This window comes from Arvicanthis niloticus, chromosome 6 (genome assembly GCF_011762505.2).
Source record: "Arvicanthis niloticus isolate mArvNil1 chromosome 6, mArvNil1.pat.X, whole genome shotgun sequence".
Taxonomy (NCBI): Eukaryota; Metazoa; Chordata; class Mammalia; order Rodentia; family Muridae; genus Arvicanthis; species Arvicanthis niloticus.
The window spans coordinates 52,130,644-52,150,808 of record NC_047663.1 but is presented as its reverse complement, the minus strand read 5'-3'; the positions used below and the strand labels follow the sequence as shown (position 1 = coordinate 52,150,808).

The window sequence follows — 20,165 nt, the reverse complement described above, 5'->3', positions numbered from 1 at the left end:
AGGGGGAGGTGGAGGCCGTGGAGCGGCAGCGGCAGCAGCGGGTCCCGGGACTGAGGCAGCAGCGGGGACGCCGGCGGGCGGAAGCTGAGGTGACGAAGGCGGCGGCGGCGGCGGCGGCCGTTTTCCTCACGGTGGCGGAGACCAAGGCAGCGGCGGCGGCGGACGGGGAGCGGCCCGGCCCCGGCCCCCTGCTCGTCGGCTGTAGCAGGGCCGCCGTGGGGCCGGCCCGGCTCCCGCCCCCCGCGGCTCCCCCTCCGGCTCCTCCTCCAGGGAGACGCCGGGGGCCCGGCCCGGCCCGCACTCAGGGCTCTGTTTCAGCTGCTGCCGGGGCAGTCGGAGGTGGTGGCGGCGCCATGGGCGGCCTGGCCTCTGGGGGGGATGTGGAGCCGGGACTGCCCGTCGAGGTGCGGGGCTCCAACGGGGCCTTCTACAAGGTGAGACGGCGCGTCGACCCGGGACACCCTTCTTAGCCCCCTCCCCCAGCCGAGGCAGGGAAGAGTGGAGCGGGATCGAGTTTCTGGAGCTTAGTTCTGACCCTTAGAACCTTCGACCCACGTTCCCACTCGACACCCTCCCGGAGAGATCGTGGGAGTTAACCCTCGTGCTTTTATTTTTTTGAGCCCGCTATTACACCTGCTTTTATCCTCAGCTGAAAGCATGGACATCAGGTCATTACTGTGCGTAGGTGGGAGCTCCTGGTCCCTCTGGAGAAACCCCTTTTCCTAGTTTCTTCTAATCGACTCTCCTTGTTTTTTAGTGTAGGAGAGACTTCAGCTTTTAATCACATCTCCCCTACAGCCCAAGCACATGGAGGATTCTCTTTCTTTTTCTACATGACCCCCTTGGGAAGGTCCACTGTCCCACATTATGTCTTCGGTCTTCAGGGAGGCTTCTGCCTACTGGTTCTAGACTATTTGCTCAACTTTTATCTTACATTCCCGTTCCCAGTGTGACAAGAAATGGCCAAAACCCATTTGTGTTATTTAGCGTCTTTGGCCTCAGGTTTTATCAGCCAGCCAGCCAGCCAGCCATAAAGTGGATTTGTTGGACAAGTCTGTCACCCCACCACACCTTTATTCCAAAACCAGCTGTCCAGGGATGGATTCATGTTTATCTCTGTGCCTCTAGATATATTTAGGTCATTCCTATATCTTATTGGTAAGTTTAAGCTTCACTATCTCTTAAAAGGCCATCTCAACAAGCTTCTGTTCTTATTCTAACCGATTTCTGCTTGTTGACAGCCTTTCTGGAAAGAAAAATATCTTGCAGAATTGTTTTTTCTTTGCCTAAGATTTGATTCCCGTGAACTTTTTTGAGGGTTGTAGTTGGGACAAGATCCCCTGGCTGGACTCGAACTCTTTTGTACTCCTTCCTCAGACCAGGGTTACAGTTTCTGGCGTTACAGATTGAGCCACCATGCCAGACCAGAACTTTTGGTTTTTCCCTTTTTCTATCCATCATCTGCCCCATCTTCTGTATCTGTCCTGAGTCCATTCTGGATCCCCGTTACCCCTAATTTAGATTCAGACTGACTCTTCTCATCCTCACCCCAACCCCAGGTATTTTCTTCATTTGATCGATGGGGTTCCGAACCTCTTTTGACTTTCAGGGTGGAATTGTCCCAGGAACGTTTGGTTCCTCTTGCACTCTTCATTCTAGAGAGGAAGAGGAATTTTCATAGCATTAGATATATGAGAAGATCCCCTTTTCCTTCAGGTTTCCTCAGGTTGTCCATCTCCCTACCCTAAGTAGAACTTTCTACTTTCTCATGCCCTTGGAAATAACTTTCTCTGACTCTACTATGAAATTGTATCTTTTTGTAGCTGAAAAAGGACTTGGGTTTACCCTACCCCTGTGGATGGTTCTTACCCCACTTCAACTGATTAGTTACCCACTATAAACGTGGTGGCATTTTTTTCTTTTTTGATCCACTTCTTCACCGAGTGCCTATGGGTGCCACATATCTACTAGCTTTAATGTAGCCTCTCAATTAAGTCTTGAGTCTTTTTATCTTGGTTTCTGTATTCCTGTGTATCCTTATGATGTCCACCTATCCTGTGTATAGCTGAAGAAGGCTCCTACCTGATTCTGACCCTGTCACTTTCTTAACTCTTAGTACTTTTTCTTCTGACTAGAACAATGTCTTTGTAACATTTCTGTTTTCTGTAGCAAAAGTCTTTAATTCCTTTTGGGTTCTGATAGGACACAGTAATGTTTTAATATCCTTTTCCCCATATTTGTATTACCTTTGTTAAAACAGTCTCTTCAAGCTGGGTATGGTGGTGCATACTCTAATCCTAGTACTTGGAAGGCTGAAGTAGGATTGTTGAAATCAAAACTATTGGGAATGGAATCCAGTCTAAAAAAACAACCCAAACAAACCCAAAAAGTACTCTTTATAAGATGTTAGTTCTATTTTCCTTGATATGTTAGCCCTCAACTGTGCCCTTCTCACCCCAAAATATTAAATTCCAAGAAAAGTGATATATTTTTTGACTTGTTTGGTTTCTGGGGACAGGATTTCTTTATGTAGCCTTGGCTGCCCTGGACTCATTGGGATAGTCTGCCTTTGTTGAGTGCTGGGATTAAAAGCATCCACAACCACTCCTAGTTTGAAAAGTGATTCTTCAATTGAGTGTGAGATCAAGATTAGATATTTGCTTTTGGTGTAGGGAAGCATGGGAGCCTGCACAGCTGGGACAAATTAGTACTCAGTTCTAATTAACTGTATGAAATGGTTGAGAAGGGACATGTTTTCTGTTACACACATGGGTATCCCACAAAAGTCTCTTGACTTTTGTCCTTTTATTCTGTGGGCCATAGCAGTGATAGAGTTGAGTGAAGCAGGGACAGGAATCTTTGATAGTATAGAGTTAGTAGAGGCCAAATAACCAATGTAGATTTTGTATTCTGGCCACTTCAGCACTTTCTGCTCTGATTTAATTGATTTAAGACAATTTCCTAAAATTGTACTAATCTTTTTTAAAGTCAATGTAAAGTAGATACTTACCTATTCTTTTTTTTTGGGGGGGGGGGGTTGGAGACAGGGTTTCTCTGTGTAGCCCTGGCTGTCCTGGAACTCACTCTGTAGACCAGGCTGGCCTCGAATTTGCCTGCCTCTGCCTCCCAGGTGCTGAGATTAAGGGTGTGCCCCACCACTGCCTGGTCTACCTATTCAAATCTTGCTGATTAATATTCATGACTCAGCAAACCGCTGTGAGTAGGGAGTGTTAACCTTAACCTGTCTTTTAGATTTTTTAAGTTTGGGGAGCTCCCTTTCTCCTCTCAAAAAACTGTGTTTTACTTTGATTTTTCCAGGGCCAATAGATACCAGATCTGAGATATAAGTTATTTTAGAATTATCCTATCAAAGTTTGCTTTTCTGTCAGCATTCAATGTGTTTTGTTTTAAGGTGAGTTTCAGGTGGCTTGGGCTTTTAGCTGGGGATGATCTTGAACCCCTGGTTTTACTGGCTTCATTTCCCAAGTGCTGGGATTACAGGTGTACACCACCAACCCCAACTTCATAGTGTCTTTTTAATTCTTTTTTGTTTGTGTGTTTTGGGAGGCAGTCTCATTGTAGTTCAAGCTGGAACTTAGGATTCTCCTAGCTCTTCATCCCACTGACTAGAATTTTATAGGTCTGTGCCATCTCACCTGGCATTACTTTCATTCTTTAAGTTGTACTTTTTCAACATGAAATATGTATTCACTTTCTGCTGTAGTCAATCATATATTCTCTGTACCTTGTCTGGGTATTGTTTTTTTTTTTTTTTTTTTTTTTTTTTTTTTTTTTTTTTTTTTTTGAGACAGGGTTTCTCTGTGTAGCCCTGGCTGTCCTGGAACTCACTCTGACTCTGTAAACCAGGCTGGCCTCGAACTCAGAAATCCTCCTGCCTCTGCCTCCCAAGTGCTGGGATTAAAGGCATGCTTGTTTGGTTGGTTGGTTGGTTGGTTTTTTGGTTTTTCTTGAGACAGGATTTCCTCTGTTTAGCCCTGGAACTCAGTAGGCTGGCCTTGGAAGGTGTGGGTCACCACCACCCTGCTAAGATGGGGTCTTATTGTGTAGCCTGGAGCTTGCTTTGTAGATCAGGCTAACCTTGAACTTGAGGTTTCTCATCTTAGCCTTCCACTGAAGTACATCCTGAGCCAGGCATCCCTCCTCCATTCTCTTCCTTCCCCTTTCCCTTCCTCCCTTCTTTCATCTTTAAAAACATTTCTTCCCATGTGGAGACAGGATTTTTATATAGCTCAGGCTGGTCTGTAACTTAGCATGTAGCCTAAGCTGACCTCCAGTTCTTAGATCCTCTTGCCTCAGGCTCTCACCAAACAGCCAAAACAGGTTGTATCTGAAGCAAAATTCAGGTTTAAATCTTCTCATTATAAGGAAAGAATAGTAAGTGGTGATCGACTAGATCTGTGAGGTGGGAGCTGTGTATTCTCCAGAACATTATTGGTACGTTTTCTCCTAAGTTCTGCCACTATCCTAGTTATTGTGCTCAGGGCTGGTCCTTGTTTTTGATGTTGAGGATTGAATCAGGGCTTTATACTTGCTAGGCACACCACACTGAAATATATATTCCAGCTAAAACTCATGTATCTATTTTTTATCTATCTATCTATCTATCTATCTATCTATTTATCTATCTATCTAATTTATATAGGTTTTTTTTTTTTTTTTTTTTTCCAGGATAGGGTTTCTCTGTAGCCCTGGCTGTCCTGGAACTCACTCTGTAGACCAGGCTGGCTTGGTTAGAGATCTGCCTGCCTCTGCCTCTGAGTGTTGGGATTAAAGGTATGGGACACCACCACCTGGCAACTATTCATTCTTTCTGTCTATCTATCTATCTGTCTATCTGGCAACTATTATTTCCATCCATCCATCTATCTATCCATCCATCCATCCGACACTATCTCAATATATATTTCTGGGTAGCCTGAACTTGTGATAAAGACCAGGCTGGTCTTAAATTTGAAAAGATTCACCTGTTCTACTTCTCAAATCCTGGGACTAAGAACTCTCTTAACTGTCTCAACTTTTTTTTTTAAAGATTTATTTATTTTATGTATGTGAGTATACTGTCTTCAGACACACCAGAATAGGGCATCAGATCCCATTACAGGTGGTTGTGAGCCAACATGTGGTTGCTGGGAATTGAACTCAGGACCTCTCAGTGCTCTTAACCACTGAGCCATCTCTCCAGCCCAACTGTCTCAACTTTTATCAAAAAACAGGAAGTACAAACTAATGTTTAGTAATCAAAAGCAACTTTGGGACTGAGGGTATGTAGTGCAGTTGATAAAGCATGCATAAAACACTGTCAGCACCAATAGGATATGGTGGTACATTCCAGTAATCACAGCAGTATATGGAAGATAGAAACAGGAAAACCAGGAGTTAAAGGCTCTGCGTCATGTGAGTTTGAGACCAACCTGGGCTACTATCTCTAAAAGAAAATCTGTTACATATCTAAATGTAAAATAAAAATCTTGGGTCAGGGAGATGATTCAGTGGGTAAAGGTATCTGCTGTCAAGCCTGTGGACCTGAGTTTGATTCCAAGACCCACATGGTGGAAGAGAGCCTACTTTGATAGGTTGTCCTCTGACATCCACACACGTCGGAAAAGCATGCATATGTTCACCCATACATACACATATACAATGAGTAGTTTAAAACACAGAAGGGGGCTGAAGAAATGGCTCAGCATTGACTGCCCTTTCAGAAAACCCAGGTTCAATTTCTAGTATCCACATGACAGCTCACAATTGTAACTTCAAGATCTGACACCTTCAAACATGTGGAATGCAGGCAAAACACCACTGCACAAATGAATGAATGAATTTAAATTTAAAATTTCTAGAAGACATAGGAGAAAAATTGTGGCTTTGGATGTCAGAAGTTTCTTAGCTATGAAACCAGAGCCTATTTTGTAAAATAATAATAATGGTAATAATAATAATAATAATAATAATAATAATGAATTAGACTTTGTCAAAGTTAGAAAGAACTGAGACTGTAGGTTGAATATACAGTTTAGGCCTTCTTAGGAAAGAGAAACTAGCTATTTAATGATTCCTATTGTCATGATCTCAAGATTGGATGGAGGCTTTACATATTTTATTTTCAGATTCAGTAGTTATTTCTGTCCATTCTGAACTATGACATCTTTTAAATTGTTTTTTTTTTTTTTTTTTTTTTTTGTTTTATAAACTGCTGATTATTTTGAACTTCTCCAGTGTGTTCTGTTTATTCTCCAAGGACTTAGGCCTCTGGGTACTAAGTCTGCCAGGTCTCTGGGGCTCAGACCCTTCTCTGTCTTGACAGTTCTGATATCTTCTAGATGTTCTAGTGCAGTCTTTCACTGTCTTGTGGGATATTCTTGGCCTTGCTGAAAGTCCCTAGTGATTTAATTGAACTCTGACAAGCTGCTCAGTTCTCTGGGAGCAGACAGGTAGGGAGGTAATGGGCCCTGAGTAGACAACCAGCTTCTGGGCTGTTCTGGTGCAGGTTTTACTTTGTGCCTATTCCATGTTATTTCTAGATTCTGTCAGTATCATTTCCTTTCTCATTGTTTATATTATTTTCCATCACAGTCTTTTTGGCTATGTTTGGTCTGCTCACATCTCCAGCTAAAATTCTTAATTTCAAAGGTTTCTGATAATTCTTTCCTCATGGCTAAGATGGTAGTAAAAGGTATTTTCATTTATGTTTTTTACATTTTGAAATTTTTTTCTAGGGCTTTGTGAAGGATGTCCATGAAGACTCTGTCACTATCTTCTTTGAAAACAAGTAAGGCCCTGGGAATAGACAAGCTCACTCGGCCCTAGAAGGAGGGTGATAAGTGGGCTGCTGAGTCCTGTGAGGCCTGCAGTAGGTGGTAGAGAACTGAGGGTTTGGATGGGAAGTCCAAGAAAGGAAGAACAGTTTTGCAAGTTTTGGTCACTTAATAGTTGGTAGCAAGGGATAAAAGGCCACTATGGAACAGGGTCTGGTGTTTTGACTCTTTACCAGGAAGAATAAAAGTGGTCTAGCTAAGGGAGCAACTCCTTTTTGAAGAAGTGGACAGTGACATCAATCTGAACAGCTTTCATGTTACTGTTTTCCTGTAGCTGGCAGAGTGAGCGACAGATTCCCTTTGGGGATGTCCGACTACCACCTCCAGCTGACTACAATAAGGAGATCACAGAAGGAGATGAAGTAGAGGTAAGGACTATGAGGTCCACCTTTCCAATGTTAGTTTGCTTTATTAGGAGTCTTGGCTTTTTGCTTTCTGATTTTGTTCTTTCCTTTTCTGAGCCACCATATCTAACCACATAGTCAATGAAGTAAAATGCAGCAGAGCCTTTCTGTTGTGACTGTGACCCGAGGGCATCAGTTTACAAGGATCTGCTTCTTCATTTGTGATAAGTCCACTTAAAGTCTAATTCCTACAGTTCCAATATATTTGTGCATAGGTGTGTACAAGGGGGGGTGGAGCAGACAGACAGACATTCTTGAGAATTGAAACCTTGGCCTTGGGCATGTGAGGCAGACATTCTACCACTGAAATCCCCAGCCCCAGTTTCAATACTTGAAAGCAGAGGGAGGAGAATTACTTAGGCCCAAGAGTTTGTGATCATTCTACTTCAATATTGTCGGATATCTCTCTCTCTCTCTCTCTCTCTCTCTCTCTCTCTCTCTCTCTCTCTCTCTCTGTGTGTGTGTGTGTGTGTGTGTGTGTGTGTGTCTCTCAAGATTATTTATGTGAGTACAATGTTGCTGTATTCAGACACACCAGAAAAAGGCATCAGATCCCATTACAGATGGTTGTGAGCCACCATGTGGTTGATGGGAATTGAACTCAGCACCTCTGGAAGAGCAGCCAGTGTTCTTAACCACTGAGCCAGCTCTCCAGCCGTCTGACCTCCAGCTCTTTTTCTTTAGTGTGAATTACTTTGTGTGTATGTGTGTGTGTGTTCGAGGGGCATGAGTGTGCCACAGCTCAGGAGTGGTGACTGCTGTGAGCTCTGGGACTTGAACTCAGGTCGCTGGGCTTGGAGAGCTCTTGCCCTCTGGGCAAAAAAAAGTGAACTAAATAAAACTCAGTGACCTCATCCTTTCAGTTTCTCCTTGTTTCCTTTTTGTGGTTTTAGGAATGCTTTTCGGGTATCTGGATCCTTTCTCTGATTCTTGATGATCTTGGATGGTCTTCAATGCCATTTCTCTTTATTTCTAACTTTTTCAGGTCTATTCGAGAGCCAATGAACAGGAACCTTGTGGTTGGTGGCTGGCTCGGGTGCGGATGATGAAGGGAGATGTGAGTGACCGAAGCCCTTTGGGGAGTTTCTGAAACTGTTCTTTTGTTCATGAAAAGGTAGCAGGTGGATGCTCAGTTCACACCTTCCTTTTCTTTTCTGCCAGTTCTATGTCATTGAGTATGCTGCCTGTGATGCTACCTACAATGAGATTGTCACTCTAGAACGACTTCGGCCAGTTAATCCCAATCCCCTTGCAACCAAAGGCAGCTTCTTCAAGGTTACCATGGCTGTGCCTGAGGATCTTAGAGAGGCGTGAGTGTTGGAGAGGTTGGGAACTGGAGGCTCTCTACAGTGCCAGCCTCTGTCCGCATTTCTCCCACTCTTCACTTTGCTGTGTTCATCTCCTGGCCCTGTGAGGACCTTTTTGCATGATATATACCTTTAGCCCTTTAATTTTTCATCTTTATCTCTCTCTGTCTTTCTGTCTGTCTGTCTTAGTTTTGTTTTGAGATGGCCTCACTACACTGCTCTGGTTGGTCTAAAACTGTAAACCAGACTGGCCTTGCAGTCACAGAGATCCACCCGCCTGTGCTGGGACTAAAGCTGTGGTGGGCCACTGTGTCTTGCTGTCCTTATTTTAAAAAATGATTTTCTTAAGCCCTATTTTTTAAAACGGGTTCTACCTCTCTTGTTTTCTCCTCTCTGCTTTTTGTTTCTGAGCTTCTTAGGCCCCCTGTCCTGAGAATGTTACTTTTTTCTTCAGCTGTTCCAATGAAAATGTCCATAAAGAGTTCAAGAAAGCACTGGGAGCCAACTGCATCTTTCTCAACATCACAAACAGTGAGCTCTTTATTCTGGTGAGTTTTCATGCTTGAATTTAACATAAGCCTTGCCAACAGTTTTTCCTTTTTTCCTATTTAAACTTTTGGGAAAGTGGTTATATGGCTTTTGCTCATGCTAGACTCTGTGTTCATGCTTACTTTATTCCTTCTGACACTTATGGACCCAGGTAGCCTTGTCTTTCCTTAATTTTCCTTATATATGACTTTTATTCCTTTTTTTTTTTCTATGCTAGAGATTAAACCATGGTTTTCACACACCTATGTGCTCTAGACAAGTGCCCTGCCATTTATTTAGCTGTTGCACCCTGGCCCTTGGTTATATTTGGATCTGTGTGTATTTACATATTTACACGTACATAGGTACACATCTGGGTTGGAAACCTTAAGTGTTGGTGTCAGGCATCCCTTAACCACATACACTTTACAGGGCAACTTATCTTCACCTAACCCAGCACTAGCCAACTTTGGGCAGCCAGCCAGCTCTGGGGGATTCCAGTCCCTGCCTTCTCCATGCCTCTCACAACCACCTCTAACTCTAGTTCTAGGACACCTGATAACCTCTTCTGGTCTTTGCACCTATGTGCACATAACATATTCACAACATACATATGTACATACATACATACATACGTACATAAATCTTTTTTTTGTTTTTGTTGTTGTTATTTTGTTTTTTTGAGACAGGATCTCACTATGTAGCTCTGGCTGTCCTGGAATTCACTATGTAAACCAGGCTGGCCTCAAACTCACAAGATCCACTTGCCTCTGTCTCCCAAGTGCTGAGATGAAAGGCATACACTACCCCTCTGCCTGCTATAAATGTTTAAAAATGAAAAAAACAAACATTGTATAACTCTCTTCTTGGATTTGCTCCTTGTTGTCAAATGACTCCTGTCAGTATTTAGCTATTCAGTTGCTATGTGACTGACAATAGTTTTCATGTAGCCTACCTCATTTCTTTTATCCTTTGAGACAAGTTCTTACTGTTTACTCTTGGCTGGCCTGTTATTCACTGTAAACTGAAGCTGTCCTTGACTTATTGACAGTTTTTCTGCTTTATCTTCCCTAGTTTTGAGATAGGCATGTGCTACCATCTCTTTTTTTTTTTTTTTTCTTTTCAAAATGTATGCAGCATTCTGCCTTCATGTACCCTGCAGGTCAGAAAAGGGCACCAGTTCTCATAGATAGTTGTGAGCCACTATGTGGTTGCTGGGAATTGAACTCAGGACCTCTGGAAGAGCAGTCAGTGCTCCTAACTTTTGAGCCATCTCTCCAGCCCATGCTACCACCTTATTTTAAACTTCATTTCTTGCCAGGTGGTGATGGTGCACGCCTTTAATCCCAACACTCAGGAAGCAGGCAGAGGCAGGCGGATCTCTGTGAGTTCAAGGCCAGCCTGGTCTACAGAGTGAGTTCCAGGACAGCCACAGCTACACAGAGAAACCCTGTCTTGAAAAACAAAAAGCCAACTTCATTTCTTGACACCTGCCCTTTTTCAGGGACTGGCATTCTGATGCCAAGTCTCTAATGCTTCCCTGGTGTGTACTTTTTTTTTTTTTTTTTTAATTTTATGTGTATTGCTGGTTTGCCTGCATGTGTGTCTGTGTGAGGGTGTCAGATCTCTTGGAACTGGAATTACAGACAAGTGTGAACTGCCATGTAGGTGCTGGGAATTATACCTAGCTTCTCTAGCAGAGAGCAATCTGTTCTCTTAACCTCTGAGCCACTTCTCTCTAGCTCATGTATTTTGCTTTTATACTTCCTGTTCATCATTTCCCAGTCAACCACAGAAGCCCCTGTGAAGAGGGCATCTTTGCTGGGTGATATGCATTTCCGGAGCCTTCGAACCAAATTGCTGCTCATGTCCCGCAATGAAGAAGCTACTAAGCACCTAGAGGTAAGTTTTGGCTGAATAATAATGTACTTTCCTTTCTCATTTTCTTTTGTTTCTGAAACACATAGACAAAGGCCATACAAGTCATTAGTCCTGAGTGGCTATTTTGTCTATTCATAATCTTCAGAAGAAAGTATTCTACTGTGGTTTGGTATGGATTTAAAAAAAGGTTTGGTTTTATTCCTGTTGTGGGTTTTTTGTTGGTGTTGAGTTTTTTGTTTTGTTTGTTTTTATTTTTGAGCCTGGGTTCTCTGTATAGCCCTGGCTGTCTACAACTCACAAGAAATCTACATGTCTCTGACCTTGAGGTGCTGGGATTAATGGCATGTGCTACCACTGCCCAGCAATTTTTTTTGTTTTGTTTTGTTTTGTTTTTGTTTTTCGAGACAGAGTTTCTCTGTATAGCCTCAGCTTTCCTGGAACTCACTCTGTAGACCAGGCTGGCAATGTTGTTTTGAAACAGGGTCTCACTGGTCTGGAATTCTTAGTTATGGTTTCACTGCTGTGAACAGACACCATGACCAAGTCTTATAAGGACATTTAATTGGGGCTGGCTTACAGGTTCAGAGGGACAGTCATTATCAAGGCAGGAACATGGCAGCATCCAGGCAGGCATGGTGCAGGAGGAGCTAGAGTTCTACATCTTTATCTTCGGGCTTGCTAGTGGTAGACTGGCTTCCAGGCAGCTAGGACTAGGGTATTAAAGCCTATGACACACCCACTCCAACCAAGGCTACATTTCCTAATAGTGCCATTCCCTGGACCAAGCATATACAAACCATCACATTCCACTCCCTGGCCCCATAGGCTTGTTCAAGCACATGAGTCTTTGGAGGCCATACCTACACATTGCATAATAAAAAATACATTTAGTCCAACTTCCAGAATCCCCAGAGTCTATAGCAGTCTCAACAATGTTCAGAGTCTCTTCTGAGAGTCATCCAGTCAGCAAGACAGGAAGTGAGCTGGGCAAACTCCAGACTCTGCATCTTCATGTCTGATGTCAGTGTGGTCTTCAGAGCTCCAACTTCTTTTCCATCTTTGTTGACTGCAACAAACTTCCTGTCTCCTGGGCTGTTTCCACTCCCTGTTAGCAGCTTTCCTCAGCAGACAGCCCACAGCTCTGGCATCTCAAACATCTTGGGGTCTCTAAGGCAATTTAAACTTCGCATCTTCTTGTTTCATAGTCTGGGATCGACACTTGATCTTCTGGGATCCTCTAAAGGGATTAGGTCACTTCTCTCCAGCTCTGCCCTCTGTAGCACTCTAAGGCTCTGTTTGATACCACTCCACTTCTGCTGCTGCTCTTGGTGATCATCCCATGGTACTGGCATCTCCAATCCGCTGCAACTAGGCTTCACTGGTAGCCTCTCATAGGCTCTCTTCATGGTGCCATGACCCCTTCAGTCCTGGGCTGTCAGCTGCAACCTAGGCTGTACCTTCACCAGTGGCCTTCCAAGGCCTCTCATAGTACCAAGCCCCAGCTGTTCTCCATGACCCCTTCATTCCTTCAAAACTAGTATCACCTGGGTGACTGTTATACATTATGAAATACAGCTGCAGCATGAGGTACAACCTTGGCTATCTCTAGAACACAGCTTCTTTGTACTCTCAGAAAATACTTCCCAGAAGCTTTCACCTGTGATGCTGGTCTCTTAATCACCACTAATTTCTTAGCTCTAACAAACCAGCATCAATTGTCCCAGTAGTCTCCTCCTCTTGACTACAAAGCCAGATACGTATGGACGAAGCTGCCAAAGTTCTGCTGTTTGCTGGGGATAGAAGATGGCTCCCTTGCACTATTACATCATCACCAGCTTTCTGTTCTCTAACTACTTCACTACCTAGCTTGGATGTCCTGGAACCCACTCTGTAAATTGATTTTGGACTCATCTCCTGGGATTAAAGGCTTGTACCACCATGCCTTGACCTAAATTTAGCTGGTTGGGATCTTGCCCGGAGGTCATCACTCCCTTAATTTAATATCCAAGAACACAGGATTCAGCTCAATTTCACTTCCTGGTGCCCCTTTAATACTTATATATTTTATAGTTTTCCTTTCTCAGCTTGCTACGCTTGTTTAAAATGCTCTTTATGAGACTTAACCAGAGAATAAAGTCTATGATGGGAGTTTCTGAGACTTCCTTTGTCAATGCAGTTAATCTGGGTCCCTTCATCTTAGCCTCAGACTTTTCAGACAAAGGCAAAAAGAACCCACATTCTTTACCAAAATACCACAAAACCAGTCTCTAGGCCACATATGGAAATTCTCCACTGAAACCTCTTGGGACACGTCAGCACAATTTAAATCGCTCTCAGTAACAAAAGTCTTCCATATCCCTACTAGGATAGCCCACTAAGCCCTATTTAAAGTATTCTGCTTTCCAAATCCAAAGTTCCCAAATCTACATTCTTCCAAACAAAAGCATGGTTGGACCTATCAGAGCAATGCCTCAGTCCCTGGTACTAACTTCTGTCTTAGGGTTTTACTGCTGTGAACAGACACTGTGACCAAGGCAACTTATAAGGACAACATTTAATTGGGGCTGGCTTATAGGTTCAGAGGTTCAGTCCATCATCATCGAGGCAGGACCATGGCAGCATCTAGGCAGGCATGGTGCAGGAGGAGCTGAGAGTTCTACATCTTCATCTGAAGGCTGCTAGGACAAGGGTATTAAAGCCCTTGCTCACAGTGACAAACCTACTTCAACAGAGCCACACCTTCTAATAGTGCCACTCCCTGGGCCACGAGTATACAAATCACACCAGGATAGCCTCAAACTCAAAGGGGTTGCCCACCTCTTAGTTTCAAATGTTAGGATAGCAGGCATGGACCATTTTGCCTGGCTGTGTTTTCTTTTCTTTTTTTTTCCTTTTTCTTTTCTTTTTCTTTCTTTTTTTTTTTTTTTGAGTAGGGGTGTGTTGGGTTGGTTTAGTTCGGTTTTTTTGAGACAGGGTTTCTTTGTGTAGCCCTTTGCTGTCCTGGAACTCCAATCCAACTGCCTGGATTCAAAGGTGTGTGCCACCAAACGCCTGGCTGGTTTTTGGTTTTGTTTTAATATAGTCTTTTTTGTATCCTAGACTGGCTTCAAACTCAAGGTTTTTTGTTTGTTTGTTTTTGTTTGTTTTTCTTTTTTCTTCAAGACAGGGTTTCTCTGTGTAAGCCTGGCTGTCCTGGAACTCACTCTGTAGACCAGGCTGTCCTGGAACTCAGAAATCCACCTGCCTCTGCCTCCCAAGTGCTGGGATTAAAGGTGTGCACCACCACTGCCCAGCAAAACTCAAGTTTTTTTATGTAGCTAAAAGTTTAATTTTTGATCTTTTTGCCTTCATCTTCCTGGTGCTGGAATTGCAGATGTGGCCACTACATCTGTTTTTTGTATTGCTGAAGGTCTAACCCAGAGCTTCCTGCATGCTGAGCAAGCACTCTTACCTGCTGAGCTACAGTCCCATCCCACCCCCCTGGGCACAGGATGGAACACAGAGTCTGTTGCTTGCTAGGCAAGTGTCCTTCTATTGAGCCTTGGAGCAGGTAGCTCTTGAACATGGTGTACATTCATGCAGGAAAACATGCATGTACATAACCACTTTGATATCAGCCTTGTCTAACCCTCTTGCTAGTCTTTTTTTTTTTTTTTTTTTTTTAAAGCAGAATAAACATGGATTTATTAATGAAAAGAGAACTCCTGATAGTGGGAAGGGCTCAAGAGAGGAATACCATTTTTACTCATTTGAGAGTAAGTAGGCCAACTGTAAGGGACTTGTCAGATGATAGACCAGACAGTGTCTGTCTTGTTAAGGATCATTCAACCAGTTAGTGTTGAAGCCAAATCTAGATCTTTGGTGGCTTCTAGCTCAAACTGCCCTTGATACAGTCCCCACTGCTCACAAGCCCTGTTATTTAAAGGTGCCTGAGGTTTCCATGGAGGTGTTAGTGGCTAAGCAGACTACAGGTGGTTCTGGTTTTCTTTCGTATGGGTTTTCTTCACACATTTTTTTTCCCTCCACACGTTTAAACTATACAAAGGATTAGGCATCTGGAACGTGTGTTCTGAGATTTCACCACCAGGATCTCACAGTGCCTTTTCCTTTCAGACAAGTAAGCAGTTGGCAGCAGCATTCCAAGAGGAGTTTACAGTTCGAGAGGACCTGATGGGTCTGGCAATTGGAACTCATGGTGCCAACATCCAGCAGGCTCGAAAAGTGCCAGGAGTGACTGCCATTGAGTTGGGCGAAGAAACCTGCACTTTCCGAATCTATGGGGAGGTCAGCAAAAGACTGGGCTATTGGGGTCCTTTGGGTAACAGAGGGGATTGAGGCTGAGGTGGAAAGCAAATATGGTGACCTTCCTGCCTGACTTTGGTTATTTCTCCAAAGTCTATTCTCTCTATATTCTATTTTACTTTCTTTCTCTAGACGCCAGAGGCCTGCAGACAGGCTCGAAGCTACCTTGAATTTTCTGAGGACTCTGTACAAGTGCCCAGGAATTTGGTTGGTGAGTTTGAGTGTGTGTATAAAGGAATAAAGTTAGGGCCCAGATGGTAGAGTTTTGAAAACAGTTTTGGCCACCTTAATAGAATGATGCTACTCTGGACATAAGGACAGAATAGTCTGACATGCAAATAGGAAAGGGGACAATAAACCTGTCCCATGGAAAGTTTGAGATTCCTAGAAGCAGGAGAATGAATTATGTGCAATGTATGTAAAGTCTATTGAAGAGTTTTAATTTTATTTTCTTAACGATAACAAAAATTAAAAGCCCAACTCGTTCTTTATCCATTTAGGCAAAGTGATTGGAAAGAATGGGAAAGTGATTCAGGAAATTGTGGATAAATCTGGTGTGGTGCGGGTTCGTGTGGAAGGTGATAACGACAAGAAGAACCCCAGGGAGGAGGTACTGCTTTCTGAGGGCTGGCGACTTGTGGAGGGCAGAACACAGAACCTTTTGTTTGCCCTTGTATACTATGATCCTGTCTGTCTGAGGGTGGGCCTAACATTTCAGGCTTTAAGTTGTGATGTTACTGCCTCTGTTTCCCGAGAGCTGAGATCATGAGTGCCGTTACACCTGACTTCTAATGTTCCTGTTGGTCTTTTCTCCAGGGAATGGTTCCCTTCATATTTGTTGGCACCCGAGAGAATATCAGCAATGCCCAGGCACTGCTAGAGTATCACCTCTCCTACCTGCAGGTACCCATATCAGAAGCCTGGGAGAACAGACTGGGGTAGCAAGGAGGGCATGGACTTCTAGTATATAATCTTTGGGACTGTCGTGCCTGGTTTGTCTTTTTGTAGAATCGGACCATTGGTGGATATTTTGGCTCTGGGACTGTATTCCAAAATGTTTTTAGGCCTTTGTCTTCCTAAGCCTAAGTCTCGGAAGCTTAGTATAGAAGCACAGGACCATATGATACGGGTAGAGATGCATGGAGCAAGGGGACTGTCTACTCTTAATTCTCCTGTGTTGTCTTCCATCTTTCCAACTAGGAGGTTGAACAGCTTCGCTTGGAGAGACTGCAAATTGATGAACAGCTTCGGCAGATTGGGCTGGGCTTTCGTCCTCCCGGGAGTGGACGGGGTGGCAGTGGTGGTGGCAGTGACAAGGCGGGCTATACCACAGATGAGAGCTCCTCCTCTTCCCTGCACACGACCAGAACCTATGGGGGCAGCTATGGGGGCCGGGGCCGGGGCCGGAGGACTGGTGGTCCTGCCTATGGTGAGACAGCTGTGTGGGCGGTGGAGGAGGTGGGTGGACACGAGGAAAGCAGGGACGGGACTGGCTTGCGTCCTTGGGAGTGACAGGAGGAATTCTAGTTTGGATGTGGTGTTTGAACTCCTAGAGTAAGCACCAGTGTCTTGAATAAGCCTTTGTGTGTTCTTCAGGCCCCAGCTCAGACCCCTCCACAGCTTCTGAGACAGAGTCAGAAAAGAGAGAGGAGTCTAATCGAGCAGGACCTGGTGACAGAGATCCCCCAAGCCGTGGAGAAGAAAGCAGGAGGCGGCCAATTGGGGGCCGGGGAAGGGGACCCCCACCTGTTCCCCGGCCTACCTCAAGATACCACTCGTCATCTATTAGCTCAGGTAGCAGCAGAGAGCTCTGTGTGTATGTGTGTGTGTGTGTGCTTAAATGAGAAAATAGTGGCCGCCTGACCCCCCCAGCCTCTTCCTATTTTTCACCAGTGCTAAAGGATCCAGACAGCAATCCTTACAGCCTATTGGACACATCTGAACCAGAGCCTCCAGTTGATTCGGAGCCTGGTGAACCTCCTCCAGCAAGTGCCCGTCGTCGCCGTTCCCGCCGCCGTCGTACTGATGAGGATAGGACTGTCATGGATGGAGGCCTGGAGTCTGATGGTCCCAACATGACAGAGAATGGCCTGGGTGAGAGGCGAGCTTGGGAGATTCTTAGAGGTGTGAGAAAGGATGAACAATGAGAGGGTGAGTGTATGACTTTTTATCACTCCACAGAAGATGAATCAAGACCCCAGAGACGTAATCGCAGCCGCCGCCGCCGTAATCGTGGTAACCGGACTGATGGGTCCATCAGTGGAGATCGCCAACCAGGTCAGCTGACATAGAGGATTGGAACCTTCCTAGAGCTAAAATGAGATACCTCGTTTGCTGGGAAAACCAGGGTTGGATTCAGTGGGATCCATGAGGTCCCTGAGGTCCTGAAAGTCTTGATCCTGTGTCTTTCCTAGTGACTGTGGCTGACTATATCTCACGGGCAGAGTCTCAGAGCCGCCAGCGGCCACCTCTGGAACGCATGAAACCCTCAGAGGATTCTCTTTCAGGACAGAAGGTAGACAATCTAGATAAAGCTTAGCCCACTTTGTTTGTTTGTTTGGGGCAGGTACACAGAAAACTTTGCATTGTTGAATTGACTATATTTGGCGGAGTTCAGGTTAAGCTGAGGGTAGAGCAGAGCTGGCACAAACAGAAGACAAGGCTAATGGTGACTTGAGCACAGGGAGATTAGGGAACTGGTCTCCAGGTGTGTCTTAGTGGTTAGGAATGCCTACATCTTACATACTTATGAACTGCTTTGTTTTCCTCCTGCTTCCTCTGTAGGGTGACTCTGTCAACAAGCTTCCCAAGGGCCCCTCAGAGAATGGGGAACTCTCTTCCCCTTTGGAGTTGGGTAGTTTGGTGAATGGAGTTTCATAAAACCTCCAGTCCACATCCCTCCTGTCTCCATCTCGCTTGCTGCCCACCACCATGGCCCTCATGGGTCCAACTGACCTGCGCTGGAGCTGCTCTTATCTACGGGGGAGGGGGGTGGCACAGCAGCTTGGGTCCCCCCCAACCTCCAGGAGCTAGTGGAGGGGTGTGTAACAGGGTCATACCCCCTCCCTCTTATCCACCCTACCCCCAGGGTGAGGGGAGCCTCCCCTTCCCTATCAGACTGGATGTGCCTTTATCCTCTAATGCCCCGACCTCTGAACACCCCCATTCTCCGCCTGTTGGTGGGGGTGCTCATTGACCCACCCAGATTTGACAGTTCAGGGGGGCTCCCCTGCTATCCCTCCTCCCATCCTGTACCCCCCATTTCTGGGGCCTCATCACTGTGGAAGACGGGGATAGTGAGGGCATTTGTGGGTGGGAGGCATGGGGAAGGTTTTGGAATAGAACCAGGGGTGTGTATGAAGGGGGTGACAAGGTCTCCCAGGGAGTTGGGGAATTAACCTTGTCTGGTGGATGAGAAGGCGTATTTATTTTTCACTGTACAGTATTTAAAAAGAGAATAAAAAAATCCAAATGGCCTTGTGTTTCCTGTTGTTTTTGCCACCAGTCTGGGCTGTTTAAATCTCTAGGGCTGACCTGCACTGCTCCCTAGCTCTTGTTCTGTATCCTTTATTATTAGCTCCTCATTCTGTGTCAGGAAGATGATATTCTGGGAATTGCTGCATCCTTGATTCTCTTTTCCATGGCTAGAGGACTGTGTTTCAAACCTTGCTGTTCCTTCCCTCCCTTGGTTGCTTGATAAAGTTGGGCCACTCCTGAGCCCTGAGTCACAGGAGGATAGGCCAGGCTCCTTGAAGCTGGACCTGTTCCTGCTAGGAGCTGAGAGTCTGAGCAGGCTATTTAATCTGCTTATCTGGGGCCTGGGGCATAGGTTGGGCCTTCAGCAGAGGGGAAAATAGGGTTTCCTCACCATGGCCTCTGGAACTCAGAAGGGTCAGATTGTATTTCTGGCCTGGTGTTGCTCTAGCTCCAGAATCCGTATCAGTGACCTCAGCTTTTGGGGGTCTCAAAGGTAAAGAGGTAGTGTCTATCCAAATTGGGAAACTCCAGAGCTAGCTAGGTGCAGTACACTGAGGGGTGAAGGCGATCCTTATGAGGCTATGTTGAATGCTTTCTTTGAGAAGCTATGACCTTAAAATGGAGGAAACTGGGATTCTTAAGGTTGGGGTGGTGTGCACATGCCTTTAATCCCTGCATTCACTCGGGAGCCCGAGATACAGGCTGGTGATCTCTTGAGTTCAAGGGCAGCCTGATCTACAGAGTGAGTTCAAGGACAGACGGGGCTGTTACAGTGAAAAACCCTGCCTTATATTTAAAAGAAAAAAATCAGGTACTCAGGCAGAGACAGATGGATCTTGATCAAGGCCAGCCTACTCTACACAAGGAGTTGCAGGGCAATCAGGGCTATATGCTGCACTCCCTGTCTCAATTACACTTAAAAGTATCAAGGGGGTAAAGAAAACTCAGGTTTCACACACATTAGCCGGGCGGTGGTGGCTCACGCCTTTAATCCCAGCACTTGGGAGGCAGAGGCAGGTGGGTATCTAGTTCCAGGACAGCCAGGGGTACACAGAAACCCTATTTTGGGAAAAAAGAAAGAAAGGAAGGAAAGAAGGAAGGAAGGAAGAAAACTCAGGTTAGCTGTGCTTCCTGAGATCAGTTCCCAAGATAGCCACTGCCTCTTCACCTTGACCAGGGAAGGAGAGAATAGATTTCTGAAAGGTGTCCTACCTACAAGTGGTAACACTTGTGCCCCACCCACCCATAATCTTTTAAAATATATGAAGATTTTTAAAAAGTATATCTGCAGGTCCAGAGGCATGGAGGTCTATGGTTTGGGTTTAAAGATGAAACTTGCCATAACTGAGTGGCGATGGGGAACCTCAGGACTGGAAGTGGCTTGAATGTTTTCATCTGCCCTGTACCCGCTGGAATGACTAAGAAAACAA

The 20,165-nt window shown here is 45.0% G+C and overlaps 1 protein-coding gene across 2 annotated transcripts; it reads left to right on the top strand.

Moving 5' to 3' along the window:
* The first annotated feature begins 3 nt into the window (after nt 1-3).
* Nucleotides 4-18,734, top strand: Fxr2 (FMR1 autosomal homolog 2). 2 transcript variants are annotated; one of them, XM_034504181.2, is made up of 17 exons: nt 4-434; nt 6,738-6,790; nt 7,111-7,204; nt 8,226-8,297; nt 8,402-8,550; nt 9,002-9,095; nt 10,861-10,977; nt 15,070-15,240; nt 15,391-15,469; nt 15,759-15,868; nt 16,075-16,161; nt 16,459-16,687; nt 16,855-17,055; nt 17,152-17,352; nt 17,440-17,535; nt 17,673-17,773; nt 18,043-18,734. In XM_034504181.2, exons 1-17 carry the CDS (start codon nt 354-356, stop codon nt 18,136-18,138), a joined length of 2,031 nt encoding a protein of 676 aa, XP_034360072.1. In that variant the 5' UTR covers nt 4-353; the 3' UTR covers nt 18,139-18,734. The 2 variants fall into 2 exon arrangements, with proteins under 2 accessions (XP_034360072.1, XP_034360073.1); XM_034504182.2 differs by having other exon boundaries at nt 6-434; nt 16,855-17,052.
* Nucleotides 18,735-20,165: the final 1,431 nt, after the last annotated feature.